The sequence below is a fragment of the Myotis lucifugus genome, unplaced genomic scaffold (genome assembly GCF_000147115.1).
Source record: "Myotis lucifugus unplaced genomic scaffold, Myoluc2.0 scaffold_37, whole genome shotgun sequence".
NCBI classification, from domain to species: domain Eukaryota; kingdom Metazoa; phylum Chordata; class Mammalia; order Chiroptera; family Vespertilionidae; genus Myotis; species Myotis lucifugus.
The window spans coordinates 8272616-8294211 of NW_005871085.1; the positions used below are offsets into that span (position 1 = coordinate 8272616).

General features: G+C 41.3%; 2 protein-coding genes across 3 annotated transcripts in view; one reads left to right on the forward strand and one right to left on the reverse strand.

The window, feature by feature from the left end:
* TMEM59 (transmembrane protein 59) overlaps positions 1-18785 on the reverse strand; it is a 26220-nt gene extending 7435 nt beyond the window's left edge. The window contains exons 1-6 of one of the 2 annotated variants that reach the window (XM_006087350.3): positions 18476-18785; positions 13440-13545; positions 10825-10919; positions 8903-9055; positions 6893-6974; positions 5750-5831 (exon numbers count right to left, since the gene is read on the reverse strand). In XM_006087350.3, coding sequence (XP_006087412.1) covers positions 5750-5831; positions 6893-6974; positions 8903-9055; positions 10825-10919; positions 13440-13545; positions 18476-18664 — 707 coding nt within the window. In that variant the 5' untranslated portion in view covers positions 18665-18785. Of the gene's footprint in view, positions 1-5749; positions 5832-6892; positions 6975-8902; positions 9056-10824; positions 10920-13439; positions 13546-14787; positions 15385-18475 lie in introns of those variants that run through there. The other variant, XM_023752800.1, reaches the window with a different exon arrangement.
* TCEANC2 (transcription elongation factor A N-terminal and central domain containing 2) overlaps positions 18734-21596 on the forward strand; it is a 35109-nt gene continuing 32246 nt past the window's right edge. Inside the window, exons 1-2 of the mRNA XM_006087351.3 lie at positions 18734-19165; positions 19761-19904. Coding sequence (XP_006087413.1) covers positions 19803-19904 — 102 coding nt within the window. The 5' untranslated portion in view covers positions 18734-19165; positions 19761-19802. The remainder of the gene's footprint in view (positions 19166-19760; positions 19905-21596) is intronic.

Below are 21596 nucleotides of genomic sequence, written 5' to 3' on the forward strand. Positions count from 1 at the left end.
TATAAGAAACAGGAGATTCTTAATAATTAAAGGCAATCAAGATTAAGTACTTAGTTTAATAATCTAATTAAAGCTTTACGGTTACTACCTTTAAAACTATTTAAAAAAAACATGCTCATAGAAGGAACTATTATAATAGATATTAGGGGCCCTGCCCGGTTTGGCTCAGTGGATAGAGCGTTGGCCTGGGGACCGAAGGGTCTCTGGTTCAATTCTGGTCAAGGGCACGTACCTGGGTTGCAGGCTCCTCTCCAGCCCTGGCTGGGGCTCATGCAGGAGGCAACCAATCCATGTGTTTCTCTCACATTGATATTTCTCTCTGTATTTCCTTTTCTCTTCCACACTCTCTAAAAATCCATGGAAAAATATCCTCAGGTGAGGATTAAAAAATAAATTAAAATTAAATTTTAAAAAAAAATTAAGAAAAAATAGATATTAGGGTAGTATGAAACCCTTCCCTCCATTTCTCAAGTTTCTGTAACATGGCTGCATCACTTTTGCAACTTAAAAAAAAATCAGACATACTGGCTTTTTGTTAAATGTATAAAATTAAAAAATTATTGTCAAGGGTAATTTTAAATTACTAAATGAGATAAGAAAAATGAAAGTGTCCTATAAATTAGACACTGCTATAAAATTTTATATGTATTATTTTGCAAGTTATTATGATGATACTAGCTTTAAGAAAACCCAATATCTCAGAATTAAGGTATAGAATAGGTAAATTATGAAATTATCATGTTTTATAAAGGGATTCACAACAGGCTTCCAGAAGTTAGCTTCTCTAGAGCATTTCAAATATTTGATCTGCCATAATTTACTTACAATTCAATTTATAAGAGTATATCTATCATGAAGTATTCTGCACCCATTACAGCACATCTTAGTAAAGATAAAATTACATCTGTCTTATGATTAAAGTATTTTTTAAAAATGTTTTTATTGATTTCAGAGAGAGGAAGGGAGAATGAGAGAGAGATAGAAACATTGATCGGCTGCCTCCTGCATGCCCACTACTGGGGATCAAGCCTGAAACCCAGGCAAGTGTCCTGTTTGGAAATTGAACCATGACCTCCTGGTTCATGGGATGACCCTGGTTCATGGGACAAAGTTCAACCAACTGAGCCATGCCGACTGAGTTGATGAAAATATCTTTTTTAAAAAATAGTATTTTTTTACTGATTTTAGAGAGGAAGGGAGAGGGAGAGATAGAAACATTAATGATGAGAGAGAATCATCAATTGGCTGCTTCCTGCACAACCCCTACTGGGGATCAAGCCCGAAACCTGGGCATGTGCCCTTGACCAGAATCAAACCCAGGACCCTTCAGTCCACAGACCAATGCTCTATTTACTGAGCCAAACTAGCTAGGGCTGATTAAAATATCTTTTTTTAAAAAAATATATTTTTATTGATTTCAGAGAGGAAGGGAGAGATAGAAACCTCAATGATCAGAGAGAACAATCTATTCACTTCCTCCTGCACACCTCCTACTGGGGATCGAGCCCACAACCTGGGCATGTGCCCTTGACCAGAATCGAACCCAATTTCCATTCTGGAGGCTAAGGGCAACTTCATATCAACCAAGTGATATAATAAAAAGAAGCACTGGCATAAGGGTCAGAAGACCAGATTCCACTGACTGGCTAGGTGATCCTATATGCAATCATGGACAAATCATGATCTTTTAAAGAGCAAATAGCTATGATAGAATAGAATGAGTAGAAGATAAAGAATTTGAAAACCTAGATTTGAATTTTAATATAATAGGTATATAACCTTGGGGTAGCTGACTCACCTCTCTGATTTACCTACTTATCAAAGGGTACACTGTTCGAAGAGTCAAATGAGATCACTGAGGGGGGAAAAGCATTTAAAAAATAATTCTTTTTATTAAAATGTAGGATACTATCATATTTAGCTTTCATAAAACTTCAAATTGCAACAAAAATCCTAAATACTCGAGAGAGAAAAACTGTCCTTTTTAAAGCAAGGTCAAAAGCAGGTTTAGAAATGAAAGGAAGGGAAATTTTAAAGTTAAGCCCTTATTTTCTCACCCAGTCTTTAAAGACTTTTGTTCAGTAAAAGGTATTAATTTTTAGATTCCAATATAACAGGAGAAACCAAGATGGCGGCATAGGTAAACACCGGAAATTGATGCCTCACACAACCAGTTCAAAAATACAACTAAAAGACAAAACGGACATCATCCAGAACCACAGGAAGGCTGGCTAAGTGGAAATTCTACAACTAGAAGGAAAGAGAAAAGCACTGAGACTCAGAGGAGGTGCGGAAGTAAAGTGCAGAGGTACGGAGGCGCCCGCGGAAAGGGCTGGCAGCTGAGGACACGGTTGTCTTTTTCAATCGGGAGGGAGTCTCAAGCTCCTGACTGCTCTGAACTCCAGTCTCTGGGGACCCAGACTCATACGGGGAGAAACTGGACTGTCTGGCATCGGGCAGAACTTGAGGGTGGCTTTCTCTCAGAGGTGCTTGCAGCGATTACCGGGACACTGAGACGCGGGGCCTCTTAGGGTAGGACTGGGGAGCAGCCATAGCTGCTTGCTCCGCCCTGTTGATCCCGAGACCCCGCCCCACCCAAGCTGTGCGCAGAGGCTTTTGCATATGAAAGGCCTGGCCCTTTGCAACCTGAAAATTACCTAACAAACTGTAGCTGAATCAGAGAGTCCCAGAACTTCCAAAAGAAGGTCCAAGGCCCTACAGCAGCTTGCATTGCTTCACAGCTGGGCCTCATCTGGGCACCTCCAAACCCCAAACAAAGAAGAGGAATCTCTCCATAGGTCCTGTTGGGTAGCCTCAGGCAGAGCCTAAATTAGCACCTCCTTAGAGATCCAAGAGCCAGTGTACCCAGTGGTCAGAGTGGGACCATCCAGATTACAACTCCTCAGATCCATAAGGGACACACTCAGGGGGCAGACTCAGTGAGCAACAAAGCCCCACTGAAGCAAGTCTTGCCCCAGAAGGGTGTCTCCAGCTCAGAAGTTCTCCCACTGCAGACACAGCTGATTCTCACTGCCAATTGGCCTGGAGGTCAATTCCTCCCAGTGATATCTACAACAATCAAGGCTTAACTACAACAAGACTGTGCACAAAGCCCACAAAGGGGTGCACCAAGAGTGTCCACCTCAGGTAATTGGGGAGGCTAAGCCACTGGGCCCTATAGGACACCTAACACAGAAAGCCACTCTATCAACACAGGGAAGCATAAAAAATGGAGAGACAAAGAAACAAGTCACAAATGACAGAAATGGAGGAAAGCAAACTACTGGACATAGAGTTCAAAACCACACTTCTAAGGTTTTTCAAGAATTTTCTAGAAACCGTTGACAAATTTAGTGAGACCCTCAAGAAATCTAGTGAGACTGCTGATAAATTTAGTGAGACCCTCAAGAAATCTAGTGAGACCCTTGAGGTTATGAAAAAGGACCAACTAGAAATTAAGCATACATTGACTGAAATAAAGGATATTATGCAGAGTTCCAATAGCAGACCAGAGGATCGAAAGAATCAAGTCAAAGATTTGAAATACGAAGAAGCAAAAATCACCCAACCGGAAAAACAAAAAGAAAAAAGAATCCAAAAATATGAAGATAGTGTAAGGAGCCTCTGGGACAACTTCAAGCGTACCAACATCTGAATTATGGGGGTGCCAGAAGAAGAGAGAGAGCAAGCAATTGAATACCTATTTGAAGAAATAATGACAGAAAACTTCCCTTACCTGGTGAAAGAAATAGACTTACAAGTCCAGGAAGCGCAGAGAATCCCAAACAAAAGGAATCCAAAGAGGACCAAGACACATCATAATTGAAATGTCAAGAGCAAAAGACAAAGAGAGAATCTTAAAAGCAGCAAGAGAAAGAAAGTCAGTTACCTACAAGGGAGTACCCATATGACTGTCAGCTGATTTCTCAACAGAAACTTTGCAGGCCAGAGGGAGTGGCAAGAAATATTCAAAGTGATGAATAGCAAGAACCTACAACCAAGAACACTTTACCCAGCAAAGCTATCATTCAGAATTGAAGGTCAGATAAAGAGCTTCACAGATAAGAAAAAGCTCAAGGAGTTCATCACCACCAAACCAGTATTATATGAAATGCTAAAAGGTATCTTTTAAGAAGAGGAAGAAGAAGAAAAAGGTAAAGATACAAATTATGAACAACAAATATGCATCTATCAACAAGTGAATTTAAAAATCAAGTGAATAAATAATCTGATGAACAGAATAAACTGGTGAATATAATAGAATCAGGGACATAGAAAGGGAGTGGACTGACTATTCTCGGGGGGGGGGGTGGAGAGGGGTGTAGGGGGTGTGGGAAGAGACTGGACAAAAATTGTACACCTATGGATGAGAATAGTGGGGGAGGGGGTAAGGGCAGAGGGTGGGGTGGGAACCGAGTGGAGGGGAGCTATGGGGGGAAAAAAGAGGAACAACTGTAATAATCTGAACAATAAAGATTTAATTAAAAAAAAATTTAGATTCCAATATGACCCTACTCTCATCTGATAAGACCTATCAAGAAACTATTTCTATAACAAGAAATTACAGGAAGCATGCAGTTTGGACTACTGCAGTGTTACACGTGAGACAGAACATAGCGTGAGACTGTGAGGGCAACCACTTCTATACTGTTCTACTCAGGGGCTTGGCGTGGTATTTGACACATAATAAATAGTTACCAATAAGTGTTAAGACCCACTTTCTTTCTCCTTTTCTTTTATTGGTGGGAGAAATTTGGGGGGAGGGCTCATATCATAACTCCTTGCAGGAGTGCAAGCACACATAATTTGATAAAACCCTCTTTATCCTCAGAAGACTTGATATTCCTTCCTAGAACATAACATACCCATTCCCCCAACTGCCCACTTTTCCTTGCCTTGGCATAGAGTTGATATTCCTCCTTAGCATAGATCATGAAGCCTTCATTAGTCTATAGCCTTATCTACCCTTCCCAGCTTTATATGTGGCCTTGCAGCTAAAAACAAATATCTGATCTCCAAAACATTAACATATACTTAAGAAACACATTTCTTAACATAAATCAGGGAATCCTAACAAAGTTTTTGTACTGTGAAAAATACTACTTGCTTGGGTTTTATTAACCTAGTATGATATCACCTTTCATTTATTGTTAAATCCTTAGAATATGTTTATTGATATTAGAGAAAGGAAAGGTGGGAGGGAGGGGGAGAGAGAAAGAGAGAGAAACATTGTTCAGTTGCCTCCTGCATGTGCCCCGACCTCTGGTGCATGGGACAATGCTCCAACCGAGTCACACTGGCCAGGGATGCATATTACTTTTTTTTTTTTTAATTTTGTTTTATTGCTTAAAGTATTACAAAGAGTATTACATATGTCCCTTTTTTTTTTTTACCCCCCTTGTCCTTCCCCCGGCCTCCCCTAACCCCCAGTGTCTTGTGTCCATTGGTTATGCTTATATGCATGCATACAAGTCCTTCGGTTGATCTCTTACGCCTCCCCTCCCCCCCAACCCTCCCCAGCCTTCCCGCTGTAGTTTAACAGTCTGTTCGATGCTGTTCTGCATATTACTTTTTAAGAAATTAAAATATCCAAAAGTAGACATTTGGTAGGGAGAAGGTAAATTTTTTTTTTTTTTTTTTTTTTACTTTTGAGCAGCTAATAAAATTTTAAAATAATAAAAAGGACTGTATCTTTCTGATATAAGCCAGACTGTATTTCCTATACCCATTAATAAAGAGGAATACATACAGAGAGAGGCATCTTAAAAAGCCATCACTTTCTCCATCTTCAAGAAAGTTCCTGTGTGCTTGTGAACTTCTCATTTGTAGATCTGGTGAAATAACAAGGCACATGTTTGATATCTTATACTCAAAAGATAGTCCCAAATGACTACTTCTAGATCTATACATTTAATAATGAATGAAAGTTCCTATGGCACATCAAAAAATAAATATTCTACTACCTTAAGGATTTCCTATTTTATTTCCAAATTCTCATTGACATTGAAGCTTTCAATTTAATTACATGTGGGCTTAAATAATGGAATCTGGTTTATTCTAATGTAAAGTTAAAGATGGCCTTATGTACTGTCATTATCCACCCAGCAAAATCATTAGAAAGTTAGTTAAATCAGTATCTAAAGTAAGGTAGAGCCGAAACCGGTTTGGCTCAGTGGATAGAGCTTCGGCTTGCGGACTGAAAGGTCCCAGGTTCGATTCTGGTCAAGGGCATGTACCTGGGTTGCGGGCACATCCCCAGTAGGAGATATGCAGGAGGCAGCTGATCGATGTTTCTCTCTCATCGATGTTTCTGACTCTCTATCTCTCTCCCTTCCTCTCTGTAAAAAATCAATAAAATAAAAAAAAAATAAAGGTAGAAGATAGTACATTTTAAAAGGTAAACTCAGCTTTAGCTTGATCGTTTTATATCCCCATGAGTTAAAATTCACTTCTAGTATGGAAATCAAAATAGAATAGGAACTCATACTTTTAGGGTAGTTTCACTATTTGGTTAGTTTATTGGGATGTATCAGAATATTTCATTAGTTTATACTCACAACATCCTTCAAAGCAAACTAAATGGTTTTAAAATACTGGTTCTCAAAGTGTGGTCCCCAGACCAGCAGCATCAACAAAATCTGGCAACTTGTTAGAAATGCAAATTCTCAGGTCCTTTCCCAGATCTAGAAAATTGGAAACTTTGGAGGTGGGACTCAGAAATCTGTTTTAACAAGCTATCCAGATCCTAATGCACATTAAAGTTTGAGAACCACTGTTGTAGAAATTATTTGTTCATATTCTATTAGTGTAAAAACAATCATGCAACCAATTCTACACAACCAGATTTGATTGCTAATGTTTTTTATCCCAAGCGGCGTAAAAGAAAACTTACAGGACATTTTGCTTAGCGATGATTCTTTCAAATTTGTAGGCTCCTGTTCCAACTGTGATGCATACTGGATTTCTGGCTTAGACTAAAATGATAATGAAAGCAATTAAGTCATTTGTACTCTTTAAGCCTTTCTCAGTAGCAAGTTCTGTAACACATCATCTCTATAAACATTCAAATTGAGAAAAAGTAACAAAGTATGGCATAAAAAATAAAGCATATTAACCACAATATACTTTAATTACACTTCCTAAACATCAGATCCAGTGCCTTGCAAACAGACACAGACTTTTGGCATCATCAAATATTGTTTAACTTCCTGACAGCATAAAAAAAAATAAAAAAAGGACAAATTATAGTATACTGCATTAAATATCATACTCTGCAAAAATGACTTCTAATTCTAGTTGATCAGGAATAATTTAGCAGACTGCCAAAGTATTTGACTAAACACTTATTATCTCTATTTTTTCTCAACTGAAACATTCCATTCTTCCCTAAGTGTAATTCATAAATTACAGCTAAATACTCCATACTCTACATATAGCACTGACCCTCTGGAGTGGGGGCTTCTTTATCCTAGTTACACTCAAGTTGACACAAAGAGAGAAACAGCTAATCTCACATCTAATCAGGAATGAATGAGGTCTTCACTCTAGGAGTCAATTTATGCTTTACCTTAAGTAGCTTTAAGACACAAAACTTGCCCTAACCGGTTTGGCTCAGTGGATAGAGCGTCTGCCTGCGGACTGAAGGGTCACAGGTTCGATTCCAGTCAAGGGCATGTACCTTGGTTGCGGGCACATCCCCAGTGGGGGCTGTGCAAGAGGCAGCTGGTTGATGTTTCTCTCTCATCAATGTTTCTAACTCTCTATCCCTCTCCCTTCCTCTCTGTAAAAACTCAATAAAAAAAATATTTTTAAAAAAAGACACAAAACTTATTGAATTTAAAGAGAGAAAATCACATATTAGCTTTACAGTAAGCCACTCACTTAGTAATAATAATTAAAGGTTCACTTTAATTAATACCTGAGAGAAAGACAGTACCACAACATAATTTGTGGGCTGGTAAATTTAAGAAATTTGCCCTGGCCAGGTGGCTCACTTGGTAGAGCATCGTCCTGTACACCAAAAGGTTGCGGGTTTGATCCCCAGTTGGGGCACATACTGGAGGCTACTGATCGATGTTTCTCTCTCACATTGATGTTTCTCTCCCTCTAAAAAAAAAAAAAAATCAATACAAACATATCCTCAGGTAAGGATTAAATAAATAAAAAAATTAAGGAATTTAACTACAGAATTAAAAAGAAGACAATGTTGTAGGGTGGTATATGAGCCTATGAGTTAAAGTGACCTGAGTCTAAAGCCTATTTTTGTTACTGACAGGGTGACCTTAAACAAGTTAGACTCAGTTTCCTCATCAATAAAATAGGGATAATACAACCTCTTGAAGTTGTTTGAAGATAAAATACATAAGTCCCTAGTACATAAGAACTTAAAAAAAGACTACTATTATTATCACATCACATGGTAAATAATGAAGTAGGAGAAAAGTTACTTCTCTAGGAGGCAATATGCTTCTTCAATAAGTTCTCTTGTAAGAGTTCTGAGGAAAAGCACTAAAAACAACTAAAAATTACACCATATTGCTTTTCTCCAATATAAATATAGGATATAAATACATGCCACTATTTATATTCTAAGTATTTTAATTATTCCTATTTCCCATACCTAGAGGTTTCATTTTATCAATTTCACCACTATAAAATTTAGAAGATTCAAAGTTCTTGTTAGATAAGGATTGAGGGCTTCAGATAGGCTTCCAATAGGCAGAGGGGAGGGTAAGTCACATTGTGTCATGATGCCCAATGTTTTCATTAGGCCAAATAATTATTATTTGATGATAAATATTTTTAAGTGGCATGGCTCTATGCCAAGACATTCATTTGAGACATATACATTTACTGTTGCTGGTATTTACTAGTAGATGAATATATGAAGAACAGTTGTCACCTGGAATATAACTAATTTTCCATCATCAGCTTGAAGATAAAAAGTCCACGAAGAGGTTATGAAGCTCTGCGCAGAGTCCATCATGCCACTCCAGAATGACCGTACCAGAGTTAGAGGGAAGAGTAGATGCATTTTTGGCATCAGAGACATGAGCTTAAAAAAAAAAAAGTCATAATAAATACATTATATATATATATATATATATATATTCATTCAAGAGAGCAACATAATCAAATCCTTATTAGGACAGGGTATAAATCATTAAGTGAATCTACTATAATTAGCACTCAAGTAAACTCTTAGTTATCTATGCAAACTGACTATGGTAAAGCTGAAAATCCCTTTAATTTCTACTAAACACATTTATAAGCTACCTGTCACCTGTATCAGAATAAAAGGCTTTTGAATCAGATAAAAAAATATGGAGACTCTTGCTCTGGCTGGTTTTCTTAGTGGTTTGAGCCCCAGTCCTTAGACCGAAGGGTCGTGGGTTCGATTCCCAGTCAAGGGCACATACCTCGGATGCAGGTTTGATCCCTGGTCCCAGTTGGGGCTCATGTGGGAGGCAACCAATCAATGTGTCTGTCTCATGTCAATGTTTTTCTCTCTCTCTCCCCTCTCCTCCCTCCCTTCCACTCTGTCTGAAAATCAATGGAAAAAATATCCTTGGGTGAGGATTAAAAAACAACAACAAATATGGATAATCTTAAGATTTGATTAAATAAGGCCTAGCAAGGCTCAAGAAATAGAAGGGAAAGGGATAAGTTATTCTTTAATGCTTTCAAATAAAATAAATCATGCCATAATGAACATCAATGAAAAAGAAGGAAAAAAGTCAAAAGAATATATGCATACAATGTGAGACATCTGATAACATGGCAGGGTGAGAGAGTATTTATGGGCTGAATACATATATAGTAAGCTACTGATAGGAATTAACACTAATTGACATAATCTCCCCTCCTGTTCTGATTCATAAATGTGCAAAACATGCAATATCATTGTTATATGATAGATTAGAAACAACCTACATGTCCAAAAATAAGGGAATGCTTATTAAATAAATGATACGTTCATACAAAGGAATATGTAGTGAAAAGAATAGACATTCACTATGTATACTTTAATTTTTAAAAAATTAAGTGCATGTATATAAATAAAATATATCTGTACTGGTAACTCTGACTACTTTAATGGAGAAAAATATAGGGATAGGAGATTTTTCACTATTTACTCTTTTTACCTTTTGAGTTTTGTATCATATGGCTGTATTTTCTATGCAAAAGTTAATAAAATTTAGAAAATTTCCCCAGTATATATGGAGTATAGAGTATGAGGAGTGGGAGATTATAACAGATGACATAGGAGAGGTAATCAGGAGCCAGGTTGTGATAAGTGGTTTGGACTTAAACCTGTGATGGTTTAATGGGGAGCAACTGAAATATATAAGATAGGAGTATGACATGATGAAATTTCCATTTAGAAAGTAAATATCTGGACACAGACTAAAAGATAAACTAGAGGGGGTTAAAGTGGGAAAATAGTTTGGAAGTTAATTTAATTTAGTAATGTAGATGAGAAATGATGATGGTCTGAGTTAAGGTAATTGCAGTTGGGATGGAAAAAAGACACTGAACTATCAATTTCCCTGAGCCTCAGTTTTTTCATATGTAAAAGGGGGATAAAAATCTTCACTAGACAACGAGAAAAAACAAAGTGAGATTATGTATGTGAACATATCTTTTAACAGTAAAGCATCATAGAAAAATGTAATTGATTTGTCTATGTGCAAATATAAAACTTGTTTGCTGAAAACTAATTTAAAATATAACACTAAAATAGGATCAAGTGGGTGATAAATATTTCAATACAAGTAAGTGCAATACAAGCAGGCAATTTTGAAAGGCAGTTTTGTCTCATACTTGTTCTTGTCTCAATTCAGCAAATGGCAGCTGATTCTGGCAACCAAGATGGCAAGCATATTGCTCATCAGATTGGGAATATGCTTCTGTACATGCTGTAAGAGAAAAACAATCAAATTACAAGAAAGAGTCAGAAAGAGAGAAAGTAAAGGAATTTGGCATTTTTATGAAGAAATTTATTACACTAAAACTAAAGGCCTGGTGCACGAAATTCGTGCACTGGAGGGGGGGGGGGGGGGCTCAGCCCCGTCTGCACCCTCTTGCAGTTCGGGATCCCTCACTACTTACCACCCACCTGCTTGCTGCTCCTTAGCGCTACCGCGGAGGCGGGAGAGGCTCCCACCACCGCCACTGAGCTCGCCAGCCATGCGCCCAGCTTCTGGCTGAGCGGTGTTCCCCATGGGAGTGCACTGACCACCAGGGGGCAGCTCCTGCATTGAGCGTCTGCCCTTTGGTGGTCAGTGCACATCACAGCAACCGGCTGTTCTGGTCGTTCCGTCATAACAGTCGCTTAGGCTTTTATTATATAGACTAGAGCAGGGGTGGGCAAACTTTTTGACTCGAGGGCCACAATGGGTTCTTAAACTGGACCGGAGGGCCGGAACAAAAGCATGGATGGAGTGTTTGTGTGAACTAATATAAATTCAAAGTAAACATCATTACATAAAAGGGTACGGTCTTTTTTTTTAGTTTTATTCATTTCAAACAGGCCGGATCCGGCCCGCGGGCCATAGTTTGCCCACGGCTGGACTAGAGGCTCGGTGCACGAAATTCGTGCACTCAGGGGGGGTCCCTCAGCCCGGCCTGCACCCTCTGTCAGTCAGGGAGCCCTCAGGGGATATCTGACTGATGGCTTAGGGCCTAAGCTATCAGTAGGACATCCTTAGTGCTGCCACGGAAGCAGGAGAGGCTCCTGTCACCGCCACTGCATTCGCTAGCTGTGAGCCTGGCTTCTGGCTGAGCGGCACTCCCCCTATGGGAGCGCATTGACCACCAGGGTGTAGCTCCTGCATTGAGCATCTGCCTCCTGGTGGTCAGTGCACATCATAGTGACTGGTGGTTTCACCAGTTGGTTGATTTGCATATTAGCCTTTTATTATATAGGATAACATTTCATCAATATGCATTTCCAAATTTGGTAATAGTAGCAAACGTATCCTATCCTATATAATAAAAGTGTAGTATGCAAGTTGTCCCCTCAACTGGGAGGTCATCCAGGAGTTTGACCAGGGGGCAGGGCCGGCTGGGGGAAGGGAGGGAGGCCCCAGTGGCCGCAGGGAGGCCCTGGCCGGCAGCCAGCAGCCACCAGGGACCCTACCAGTGCACGAATTTCCTGCACTGGGCCTCTAGTTATTTTAATAAAACCCCTATCTTTTATCACCCACAAGTCAAATATTTCAGGTATAAATCTATTAATTACACACTCAAGCTCCTATATGATGACATTTATAAGAGGGGAGCTTCTTGCTAAGGTTTACACAGTGGAAAAACATTGAACAGACAACCTCATTGAACAGGCAACCTCAAGTTTTGGCTCTATCATTTGTTGGTTGTTTATGTGACTAGGGCTAACTGTTTAACCTCTCTGACTATTGAATTCCATAAGTCTAAAATGGAAATACAACCACCTTGGCAAGGAAAAAATAGAAGAATTACTTTAACACCCTAAATTCTAAGAAAATGGAACTTAGAAAATGTTCTACAGCAGGATTCTAAATTTAAATGGGTCTCTACCAGATATACTCTCTTCTTTTACCAGAGACAAATCTTTCTTATGATAGAACACTTCACCATTATAACAATCTTATTTTTTTTTCAAACCTGGTCATGTATTTGTAATATACTTCTCCAAGATGCTAGATAATAAACTGAACAGCATTATGTACACATAAAGATGGCCAGTTTAGGAGTCTGAGCCATAAAAAATAAGGTTATGATATCACAGAGGCTGGATGTTAGTCATGGCATAGTGATAAGGAGTAAGACACCTCCTGCTACACTGAATAAACAGTGTAATGTAATGAACAGAGAAAATTCCATTATAGTTCTTTAAAAAGTTAAATGTCAATTTTATCTTTATTATAGGTTTTTTGTGTGTTTTTTTAATTAAACACCTCTTTCAGCAAAAATAAGAACAGTGGTTTAAGAGATGACAAAGACTCTGGTTACCTCTTTTATTGGCATGGCCCACAAAAGAATACACTATTAAATACTGAGTCAAAGGCCTGATTCAGTAAAAACAAAACTTGGAGCTAAGCTAACTAGCCAATGGTTGAAAGGTTTAGGAAAATTATACTATCTCTTGAAAAGGTAGTGATGAATTATGGGAAGGCTAATTACTACTGCATTTGTCTAAACCAAATACTTGTTTAAACAAAGGTGTCCTATCCACAGTACAAAATAAACGCTATCTCAACAAAAGATGAAATTTAAAGACCATAAAATTTCTAGCAGCAGCTACTAAAACTCTAACTTCATAACAATTAAAATATGCTGGATGACTAGTTTAAACATTATGCTTCTCATTTTCTGAGGAAAATACATTAAAAGTATAACACAGCTCAGAGAAAACATCAATGCTATAGACTGCTGATGTCATTAGCAAAGCATCTTACCAGATTCGCATTCCAATTTGGTCCGATTTAAATCAATTCCATCATCCACAAACTGACAAATTGAAAACAGCCTGCAACCTCTCTGACATGCGTACAACTCCTCTTCCTAGGGAATTCAAGAACAGGGAGGATTACAAAAAAAAATGTATTTCCCTCAGGGAAAAAAGGTCAGAAGAAAGCAAAGTTAGTAGGTTTATTATAAACTGTCCAATAAAAAAATTTTGTAACTGAAAGAAAAACGACAGGAGCCAGGTAATGCCCAAGACCTTTCCCATATAAAGAAGTTTTAGTTTCTTGTTTACAAAGTGATATCAAAGAAAGAAGTCTAGTGAGTAAAATCACTCTTTTCCTATTATTTTTTGGGGGGTGGGGGGGTTGAAAATAAAAATAACAACGACATAATCAGAACTTTAACAAAGATAGAAATGAGTAAGCAAGTACCTTAGGACAAATAGCATACTTCTGCCCATAAATATTTATACAAATCATTAAGCTTATCAGGAGAAGTATCATGATTAGCTTCACAGGGCCAATAGTGCTATAAAGGCCCCCACAAAGTGAGGTGTACATCTACACAAATACTTACATAAAAGGATTTTTAAAACTTGGCTTATTTACTAAAAATACAAACAAGAGCAATAGTACGTTATATGGGAAAGGCCAATGGAATTAGCCAGACCTGGATTGAAACCTTTTCGGTGAGTGACCCAGCACAAGTTACTTTACCTATCTAAAACACAGTTTTTTTCATCAGAAAAGGAGATAATAGCTATAAATTATCTCCAATCCCTTCAGTACTGCTGGAAATAGCTATTCCTAGCACAGTGCCTGGGACATACAAGGTACTCAACAAATGGTAGTGTTAATCATAATAATAGAGTTTTTAAAGAGAAAACAAGTTAAAGACATCATTGTATATGTGTGTGAGCTCAAGGTAGGACATATTCTTCATTACTGGAAAATGTTACCTGCTTAGTTAAGACTAATGGCAATGTCTTCAACAGGCTTTCCGTCAATGACCTACATATAGTATTTGAAACAAACCAGTACATGTGGGGAAGCCCCCTCAACTTACTATGTGATCCACTGGGTACAAACTGCCAGGCACCAAAAAAAGGAAGGAAACAGCATGTGCATATACCAGTTTGCAACCAATGGAATACAAATAGCATTTCTTCGCAGCAGAGGATTAGTAAAATCTATGTGGCAGCAGCAATCCATTAGGAAGAGATGGCTGCAGTCTAATATTAAGCAAGCTTTGAAGACAGCACATTTCTGGACCTCAGTTCTAGTTGCACTTATTAAGATGAAACTGAAAGAATTTTAGCAATTAAAATAAATTTCATACCTGAGTAGCTTTTGCAGACTTTGTACAACAATGAAAGAACTTTCATGCCTTTGGAGTACCACACATTTCCTTAAATTGCACAGAGGAAGCATGAGCTCATTGTTAAGAGCTTTACTGAATGCCATTTCCTTTTCAGATATGTTTTCTTCTGTTAAACCAACCCAATAAGCCCTCCAGTACCTTTTTTTTTTTTTAATCCTCACCGGAGGACATGCTTAGGGAAAGGAAGGGGAAGAGAGAGGGAGGGGAAGAGAGAGAGAAACATCCACAGGTTACCTTCCATAAGTGCTCCACTGGGGGATTGAAACCTAAATACAGGTATGTGTGACACTCAACCAACTGAGCCACTCTGGCCAGGCTCCAGTACCATTTTCAGAAGAGAACATGGTGAAAACAGTCTAGATTTAAAGCTCTGCCCCACCATTTGTACAACCTTGGGCAAGTAACCTAATCTTTCAGCCTCAGTTTCCTTACTTATAAAACAGGAACAATCTTTCTTCAAGATTATGTCAATCTTGAATATGAGGGTTGTACATTTTATATTCACAATATCATTAATACTGTGCTATACAAATAAATAGACATAACATTAATAATATATTTAATGAGCACCCATAATGTGCCAGGCACTGAACTAACACTTAACATCTGATACAACACTTGGCACAGAGTAGGCACTCAAAAATCATTATGAAGAATCATATCCTTATTCTAAGTACGTGTTTTCATGTTCTAGGTAATATTATTACTCTGAGTAAATGATTCACGCCCCCTGTATCCCAAATGACTGGCAAGCGTTTATCAAATACTAGAGGCCTGGTGCACGAATTTGTGCATTGGGGGGAGGGGGGCCCTCAGCCCGGCCTGCACTCTCTCGAAATCCGGGACCCCTCGGGGGATGTCTGACTGCCAGTTTAGGCCTGATCCCTCTCGCAATCTGGGACTGCTGGCTCCTAACTACTCACCTGCCTGCCTGCTTGTTTGCCCCTAACCCTTCTGCCTGCCTGCCTCATCACCCCTAACTGCTCGCCTGCCTGCCTGATCGCCCCTACCGCCTCTGCCTCGGCCCCACTGCCACAGCTTCATCCAGAAGGTTGTTCGGCTGTCTAGTCTAATTAGCATATTATGCTTTTATTATTATAGATATTTCCTCTGATTTAGAGCACAAGGAAATGGTGCTCCCCATCAAATGGAAAACCACCTAAATAATTACAATGAATTTCAATAATACATTTATAGATTTTATGTGCATTTTCACATCCTGAGCTAAGTAAAGCTAACTATTCTCTTATTATTCAGCACTTAGGCAGTTGCTGAGAATGCCACATATATTATCTTTAATTCTCACACTAGCTCTGCAGGGTGTGAAGGTTTTTTCTATAGCTGACAAAACAACGTAAGGAGAAGTTATGTGATCAGCAAGGACACACAGATAGTAAAAGTGGAGCTGTGGATGTAACCTGGGTTTGTATGGTTCCAGAGCCCACACTTTGTAAAAAAATATGACCAGGCTGGACCTAGTCAGCTTTGTTATTAATATAAACTTATGTCTCTTGTATTTAGACCCAGGCAAATTATGCAACTGCACTTTCAAGTAAAGTTAAAGGGTAAAATATCATAATTTAAAAATAATTACTTACAAATAGTTAAGGTATTCTACTTTCTTACAACAAAATACTTCTGAAAATAAGTCATTAAAATAAGATTTCTATCTGCCAGCTACAAATGCCAGACCAAGAGAGGCTATGTGAGCTTGTAAATTCATCTAATTTCTTATATAATACACTGCTTTTTTTCCCCCCTGAACTGCAAAGTACAATTATTGGGAGGAGGGCCAACAGAAATCAGTGAAATAAGTAATTATTTTTAATAGAACGTTTTGATAAAAGGCAGCACAGTATAGCCGGTTTTAGGACTGAGTTCCCACTACTCCACTAGTTATTGGCTATGTGACCTTGGGCAAGTCACTTAACCTTTCAGAGCCTCAATTTCCTCAATTGTAAAACCCTACTTAGCCGGGTGGTTGTGAGAATTAGGGATAATGGGTAATCTCTCATCAAACTGGCTAACAGAAGGTAGACAGTTAATACATTTTAAGTCCAGTATTTCCAGGGAGCCAGATGATTTAGAGTTCCTGGTGACAACAACTTTAAAGAATAAGTAAAAATAGCTTAGAGATCACACAGTTTTTTAGGAAGTAGTGGATATTATAAAAGTACTTAAAAGTTCCAGAAATGTTTATCCTTTCAATTTACTTAGGTATTCTCCCAGGATTCTGGTTCATACTGCAAATTTGCTAGGAAAATCTCAGAAATAAAAGCCAAAACCAAATAGTTGAATGATACAAAATAAGTCTCCATGCCAAACCAGGTCAAATCAATATTAATGAGTTTCCCCATACAATCCTCTCAGATGAGAGGTTTGTAAGAGAAGAAGGTTATTTAGGGATAGTATACATTCAGTCTGGAAATCAGAATGTCTCACTTCTCTCTCTTGCTTATTAGTCTCTGACTGAAAATTTCAGGATAATACCCTCTCCCACATTTTGTCTTGAAAACGGATAATCCGCAGGCAACGTAAACAGACATATGGGAAGTGCTAGCGTTTAGGACTTTCCATTTTCAAAGACCTGAAAACACTCGCCAATAAGGACCATCCTAATGTCACTGGGCCTATCCTCGTGGTCACTTTGTAGACTGAGAACGCAAACAAAATGGGCTAGCCACGCAACGCAAACAACATAGAGATGAAGGGAAAACAAGAAGAGAAAGACCAGCAAGGGCAGCAAAAGCTCTTGCAAATAAAGGCAGTGGGGTGGGGAGGGCATATACCCAAATTATATATGGGAAAGGGTGAGGGAGTTCACCCCACAATCTAGAATGTTGAGTAAACAGAGTTCTCAAGAAGCTGAAAACAACACCTTGAGAAGTAGAATGGAATTAAAGAAAGACAGCACCTGTGTGTGTGTGGGGGGGGGGGGGCAGTGAAAGTAGGGTGACCCCTTCCTCCATGAGAGGCGGTCTCATTTCTTGACTCACTTCAGTGTATGGTAAATTCTTTCAATGCAGACGCATCGACCTGCTTCTTCCCTAAGCCATCCCAGGCCCTAGCGGCAGAGCCTTGCACACAGTAATTCAACACAGGCTTTGGAAAGCCCTGTCCGTGCGTCTCACAATTCCTCGGGCTGCTGAACACGGTTCATACCATAGTCACTATGGATGGCAAAGTGGGACGGTCTGCTCGTCTGACTCCCGGAACAGACGCTTAGCTCCCGGCCCAGGGAGGTGCTCCGTAAACACGGTTCGTGAAGGAACCCTTTGTGGGCTTGCGTTTCTGGCCCCGCCCCGCCCCCGCCGTGCCTTAGGCTCCCTGAAGGTGAGGGTCCCTCTGAACAGGCAGCATCCTCCTCCCGCTTGGAGAGCACTGCTGCCCGCAAGCTCTTTCTCATCTCCGCATCCCTCCCCCCACCCCCCCGGCCCCCTACAGGGTCGGTGCAGCACAAACTTCCGGCAATTACAGCGGGAGCGAGTGCGAGTGGGGTTAGGGAAGAAAACAGGAGCGACACAGGTGGGAGACAGCGGCTGAATGGCGGATTCAACGGCCAGCTTCCCGGAGCCGAAAGAGGAGCGCGAGGGCGGAAAGACGAACGGCCAGGGAAGGGTGGTAGCCCGGTTCAGACGGGCCCTACCTTGGGGTAGGTGTGCAAGGGGTAGGTCAACTGACAGGCCCGGTGGCAAGACGCCGTATCCCCCAACACCGAGTCAAACGCTTCGGCCGAGGCGGTCCCCGAGCCTCCGGCCAGGGCCACGGTCAGCAGCAGCAGCGGCGGAAGCCCCAGCTGGGCCCTGACCCGGAGGCTCCCTCTCGGCACCGCCATTTTGTTTCCCTCTGTCAAGGCAGCTCAGCTTGTTGCTGTTTTCTTTTCAGGATTTCCTCCTCCTTCCGGGGCCAGCTTCCCCGCCCCCACCCCGGCTGCCGCTTCCGCCTCCGCTGTCCCGCTCAAAAGAGGTGGAGCCAACCCTCGCGAGCACTGGAGCGAACCGGCATCCGGGACCCCTTTCTTCCTCTGCGGGGCACGCTGGGGCATGTAGTTCTTCACCGGCGGGAGGCGCCCTGGCGGTCGGGAAAGCTGGTCTCGGAGAACTACAGTACCCTGGGGGCGACCTCGCCCGCCCCTTCGCAGTGCATTCTGGGGAGGGTGGTTTGCAGTGTCGCTGAGGCTCTCTGTGGACGGACGTCTCTCCCGAGAAACTACCACCCTGGAAGGAAGCGTCCGTTTAGTTTCATCAGGCCGAGACTGGGGAAGAGACTGTTTAATGGACTCTTCGCAACCGTAGTTCTCTGGAGGGGCCTCGCTGCTGCCAGGCTGCTTTTCCTGGTGCGTTTCACGTCAGACCGTTGCTAGGTCCCCCTTCCTGGGCTCGGGAGTGCTGAGGGCAGAGCAAGATGGTGTTTAATAGCATTTTCGCTCGGGGATCGAGAAGCCCATAGTCGTGGATAGGGAGGGCTCTGGGACCACAAGCAGTTCCTGGAGACAGGGACTTGTTGCGAGGACTTTGCTGAGATCCGGTTACTAGGGAAAACCTTGGGATTGCAGCAGTGGTGGGGTAGTTATTAAGAGAGCTTCATCGCACCCAGTGGAACTTGATCCTGCCACAACCCAACCTAAGTTGGAAGAGGTTTGTCACTAGGTTCAACGCCTGGCCCGGTATTGGACTCCCCTCCACAGCGTGCACTTCTGAAAACTCGGCACTTTCTGACCCAGATAGTAGACCCGTTATTGTACAAGTTTCAGGTCTTAGGAAGATGTTTCTTTTTCAAGAGAAAATCTTCCCATAAATTCCACCCAGTAGTCCTCATAATCCAGGAAAGCTTCCAGAATCCAGAGTGTATAGACCACAGTTGTGTCATTTTAGGGAACACACATCCCAACAGTTAGGACGTTTTAGAATCTGCCCTCTTTTCTTGAGCAGAACGCACTGCAAGCACATGGAGGTAGTCGGAGGCCCCTAGAAATGGATAAATTCGTCATTCGAACGCCTAGACTCCAGAGTAGTCCTCAGAAGAAAGGTCCTGGAGGGAAGATTTACAAGCAGGCCACAATCGAATCTCTGAAGGTGAGAAGGGGACCTGGGACTAGAGAAAATGTGCCATGGGCTGTGATGGCAAGGTGGTGTGGAGTTCTGTGGAAGACCTGTGTGCTATTTTTGCATTACTTCCCAGTGTTCCTGACCACTCCTAACTTGTTTTCCCCGTACCCTGTACTGATTTCGATTTATCAGTTCCAGGACTTCTCTTACATTTGCCTAATTACTTTGGCTTAATGGTATGTTTTGGTAGCTGGTAGGACAAACCCCCGTTGTTATTCTTCTTTTGCAAAATTTTGTCTATTAGGAATGTTCAAGTACCAAGTATGAGTTTATGTACCCTGTATAAACTCAGTCAGGCTGGGTGATGATACTGTACTCTCCTCGCTTTTTGGCCCGAACTGTATCACAAGACCTCCATCGCTATATCTGAGATTGGGAGAGACTATTTTAATGGACTCTTTGCAACCTGAGTGTGTTAGCAAAGAAGAGTCAAGGAATAGATACAAGGATAGACAACCAACAGTGAGTCAGCCAACATAGATTCTCAATTAATGGTAAAATAATTATTTCACTAAAAACAAAAAACTACTTGTAATTAGTTTGCTTTGTCTTCTTGAACCTCTCTTCCTACATATTGGACTTTTTCTTTTCTGTTTCCTTTATTGGTTCCCCTTCCTCCACTAGACTCTAATGTTTGTGCTCCCAAGAGCTTACCTGACTCAGATTAGAAAGCATTGAAGGGGAGTATAAACAGAAGCCCTGGGTTCTAGTCTTTACTGTGCAACTGGGTGATCTTTAGCAAGCCATTTTCTTCTCTGGGATCTCAGTTTGTCCTCCCCATAAAATGTAGGGTTGTGCCCTAGCTGGTTTGGATCAGTGGACACAGCATCGGCCTGCGGACTGAAGGGTCCCGGGTTCAATTCCAGTCAAGGGCACATGCCCGGGTTGTGCACTCAATCCCCAGTGGGGGTGCCTGCAGGGAGGCAGCCATTCAATGATTTTCTCTCATCATTGATGTTTCTATCTCTCCCTCTCCCTTCTTTTCTGAAATCAATAAAAATATATATTTTTAAAAATGTAGGATTAAATAATATCAGTGTTTCTTTAAAGGAGCACTATTATCATTTGGGGTAAGAGAATTCTTCATTATTTGGAACTGCCCTGTGAGTTGTAGGAAGTTTAACATCCCTGGCCCTCAGATACTAAATGCCAATCGCACCTCCCACTGTGATAACTGTGGGCTACAAGGCTGCGGTGGGCACAGGGCAAGTCTTGGCCCATCCTCTTGCGCCCCCGCCCAGCCCTTCCTGCCACAGCCCCGGTCCCCTGTCTGCTGAAAGGCCCCGCTTCCACCACCGCAGCTCCCCACATGCTAAATGGCGCTGGCCCACTCTATTGGGGCCAGCGCCAGCAGCGGGTGCGAGCAGGGCGGGTGGGCGCTGTCAGCAGGTGCAAGCAGCGGCTCCAGCGCTGGCTGCGAGTGCGAGCAGGGCTGGCACTGGCGGCAGGTGCAAGAGGCTGCCGGCCCCGATTGCCCCTCAGGAGCAGGAGGAGGTGGAGAAACCCTCAGGGGCAATTGGGGCCAGCAGCTGCCGCTGGCACCCGCTGATGGTGCTGAGTGATCGGGGCCAGCGCCAGGCACTGTCAGCGGGTGCGAGTGGTGGCTCCGGCGCCAGCAGTGGGTGTGAGTGCCTGGGGTGCAGGAGGAAAGAATTTTCA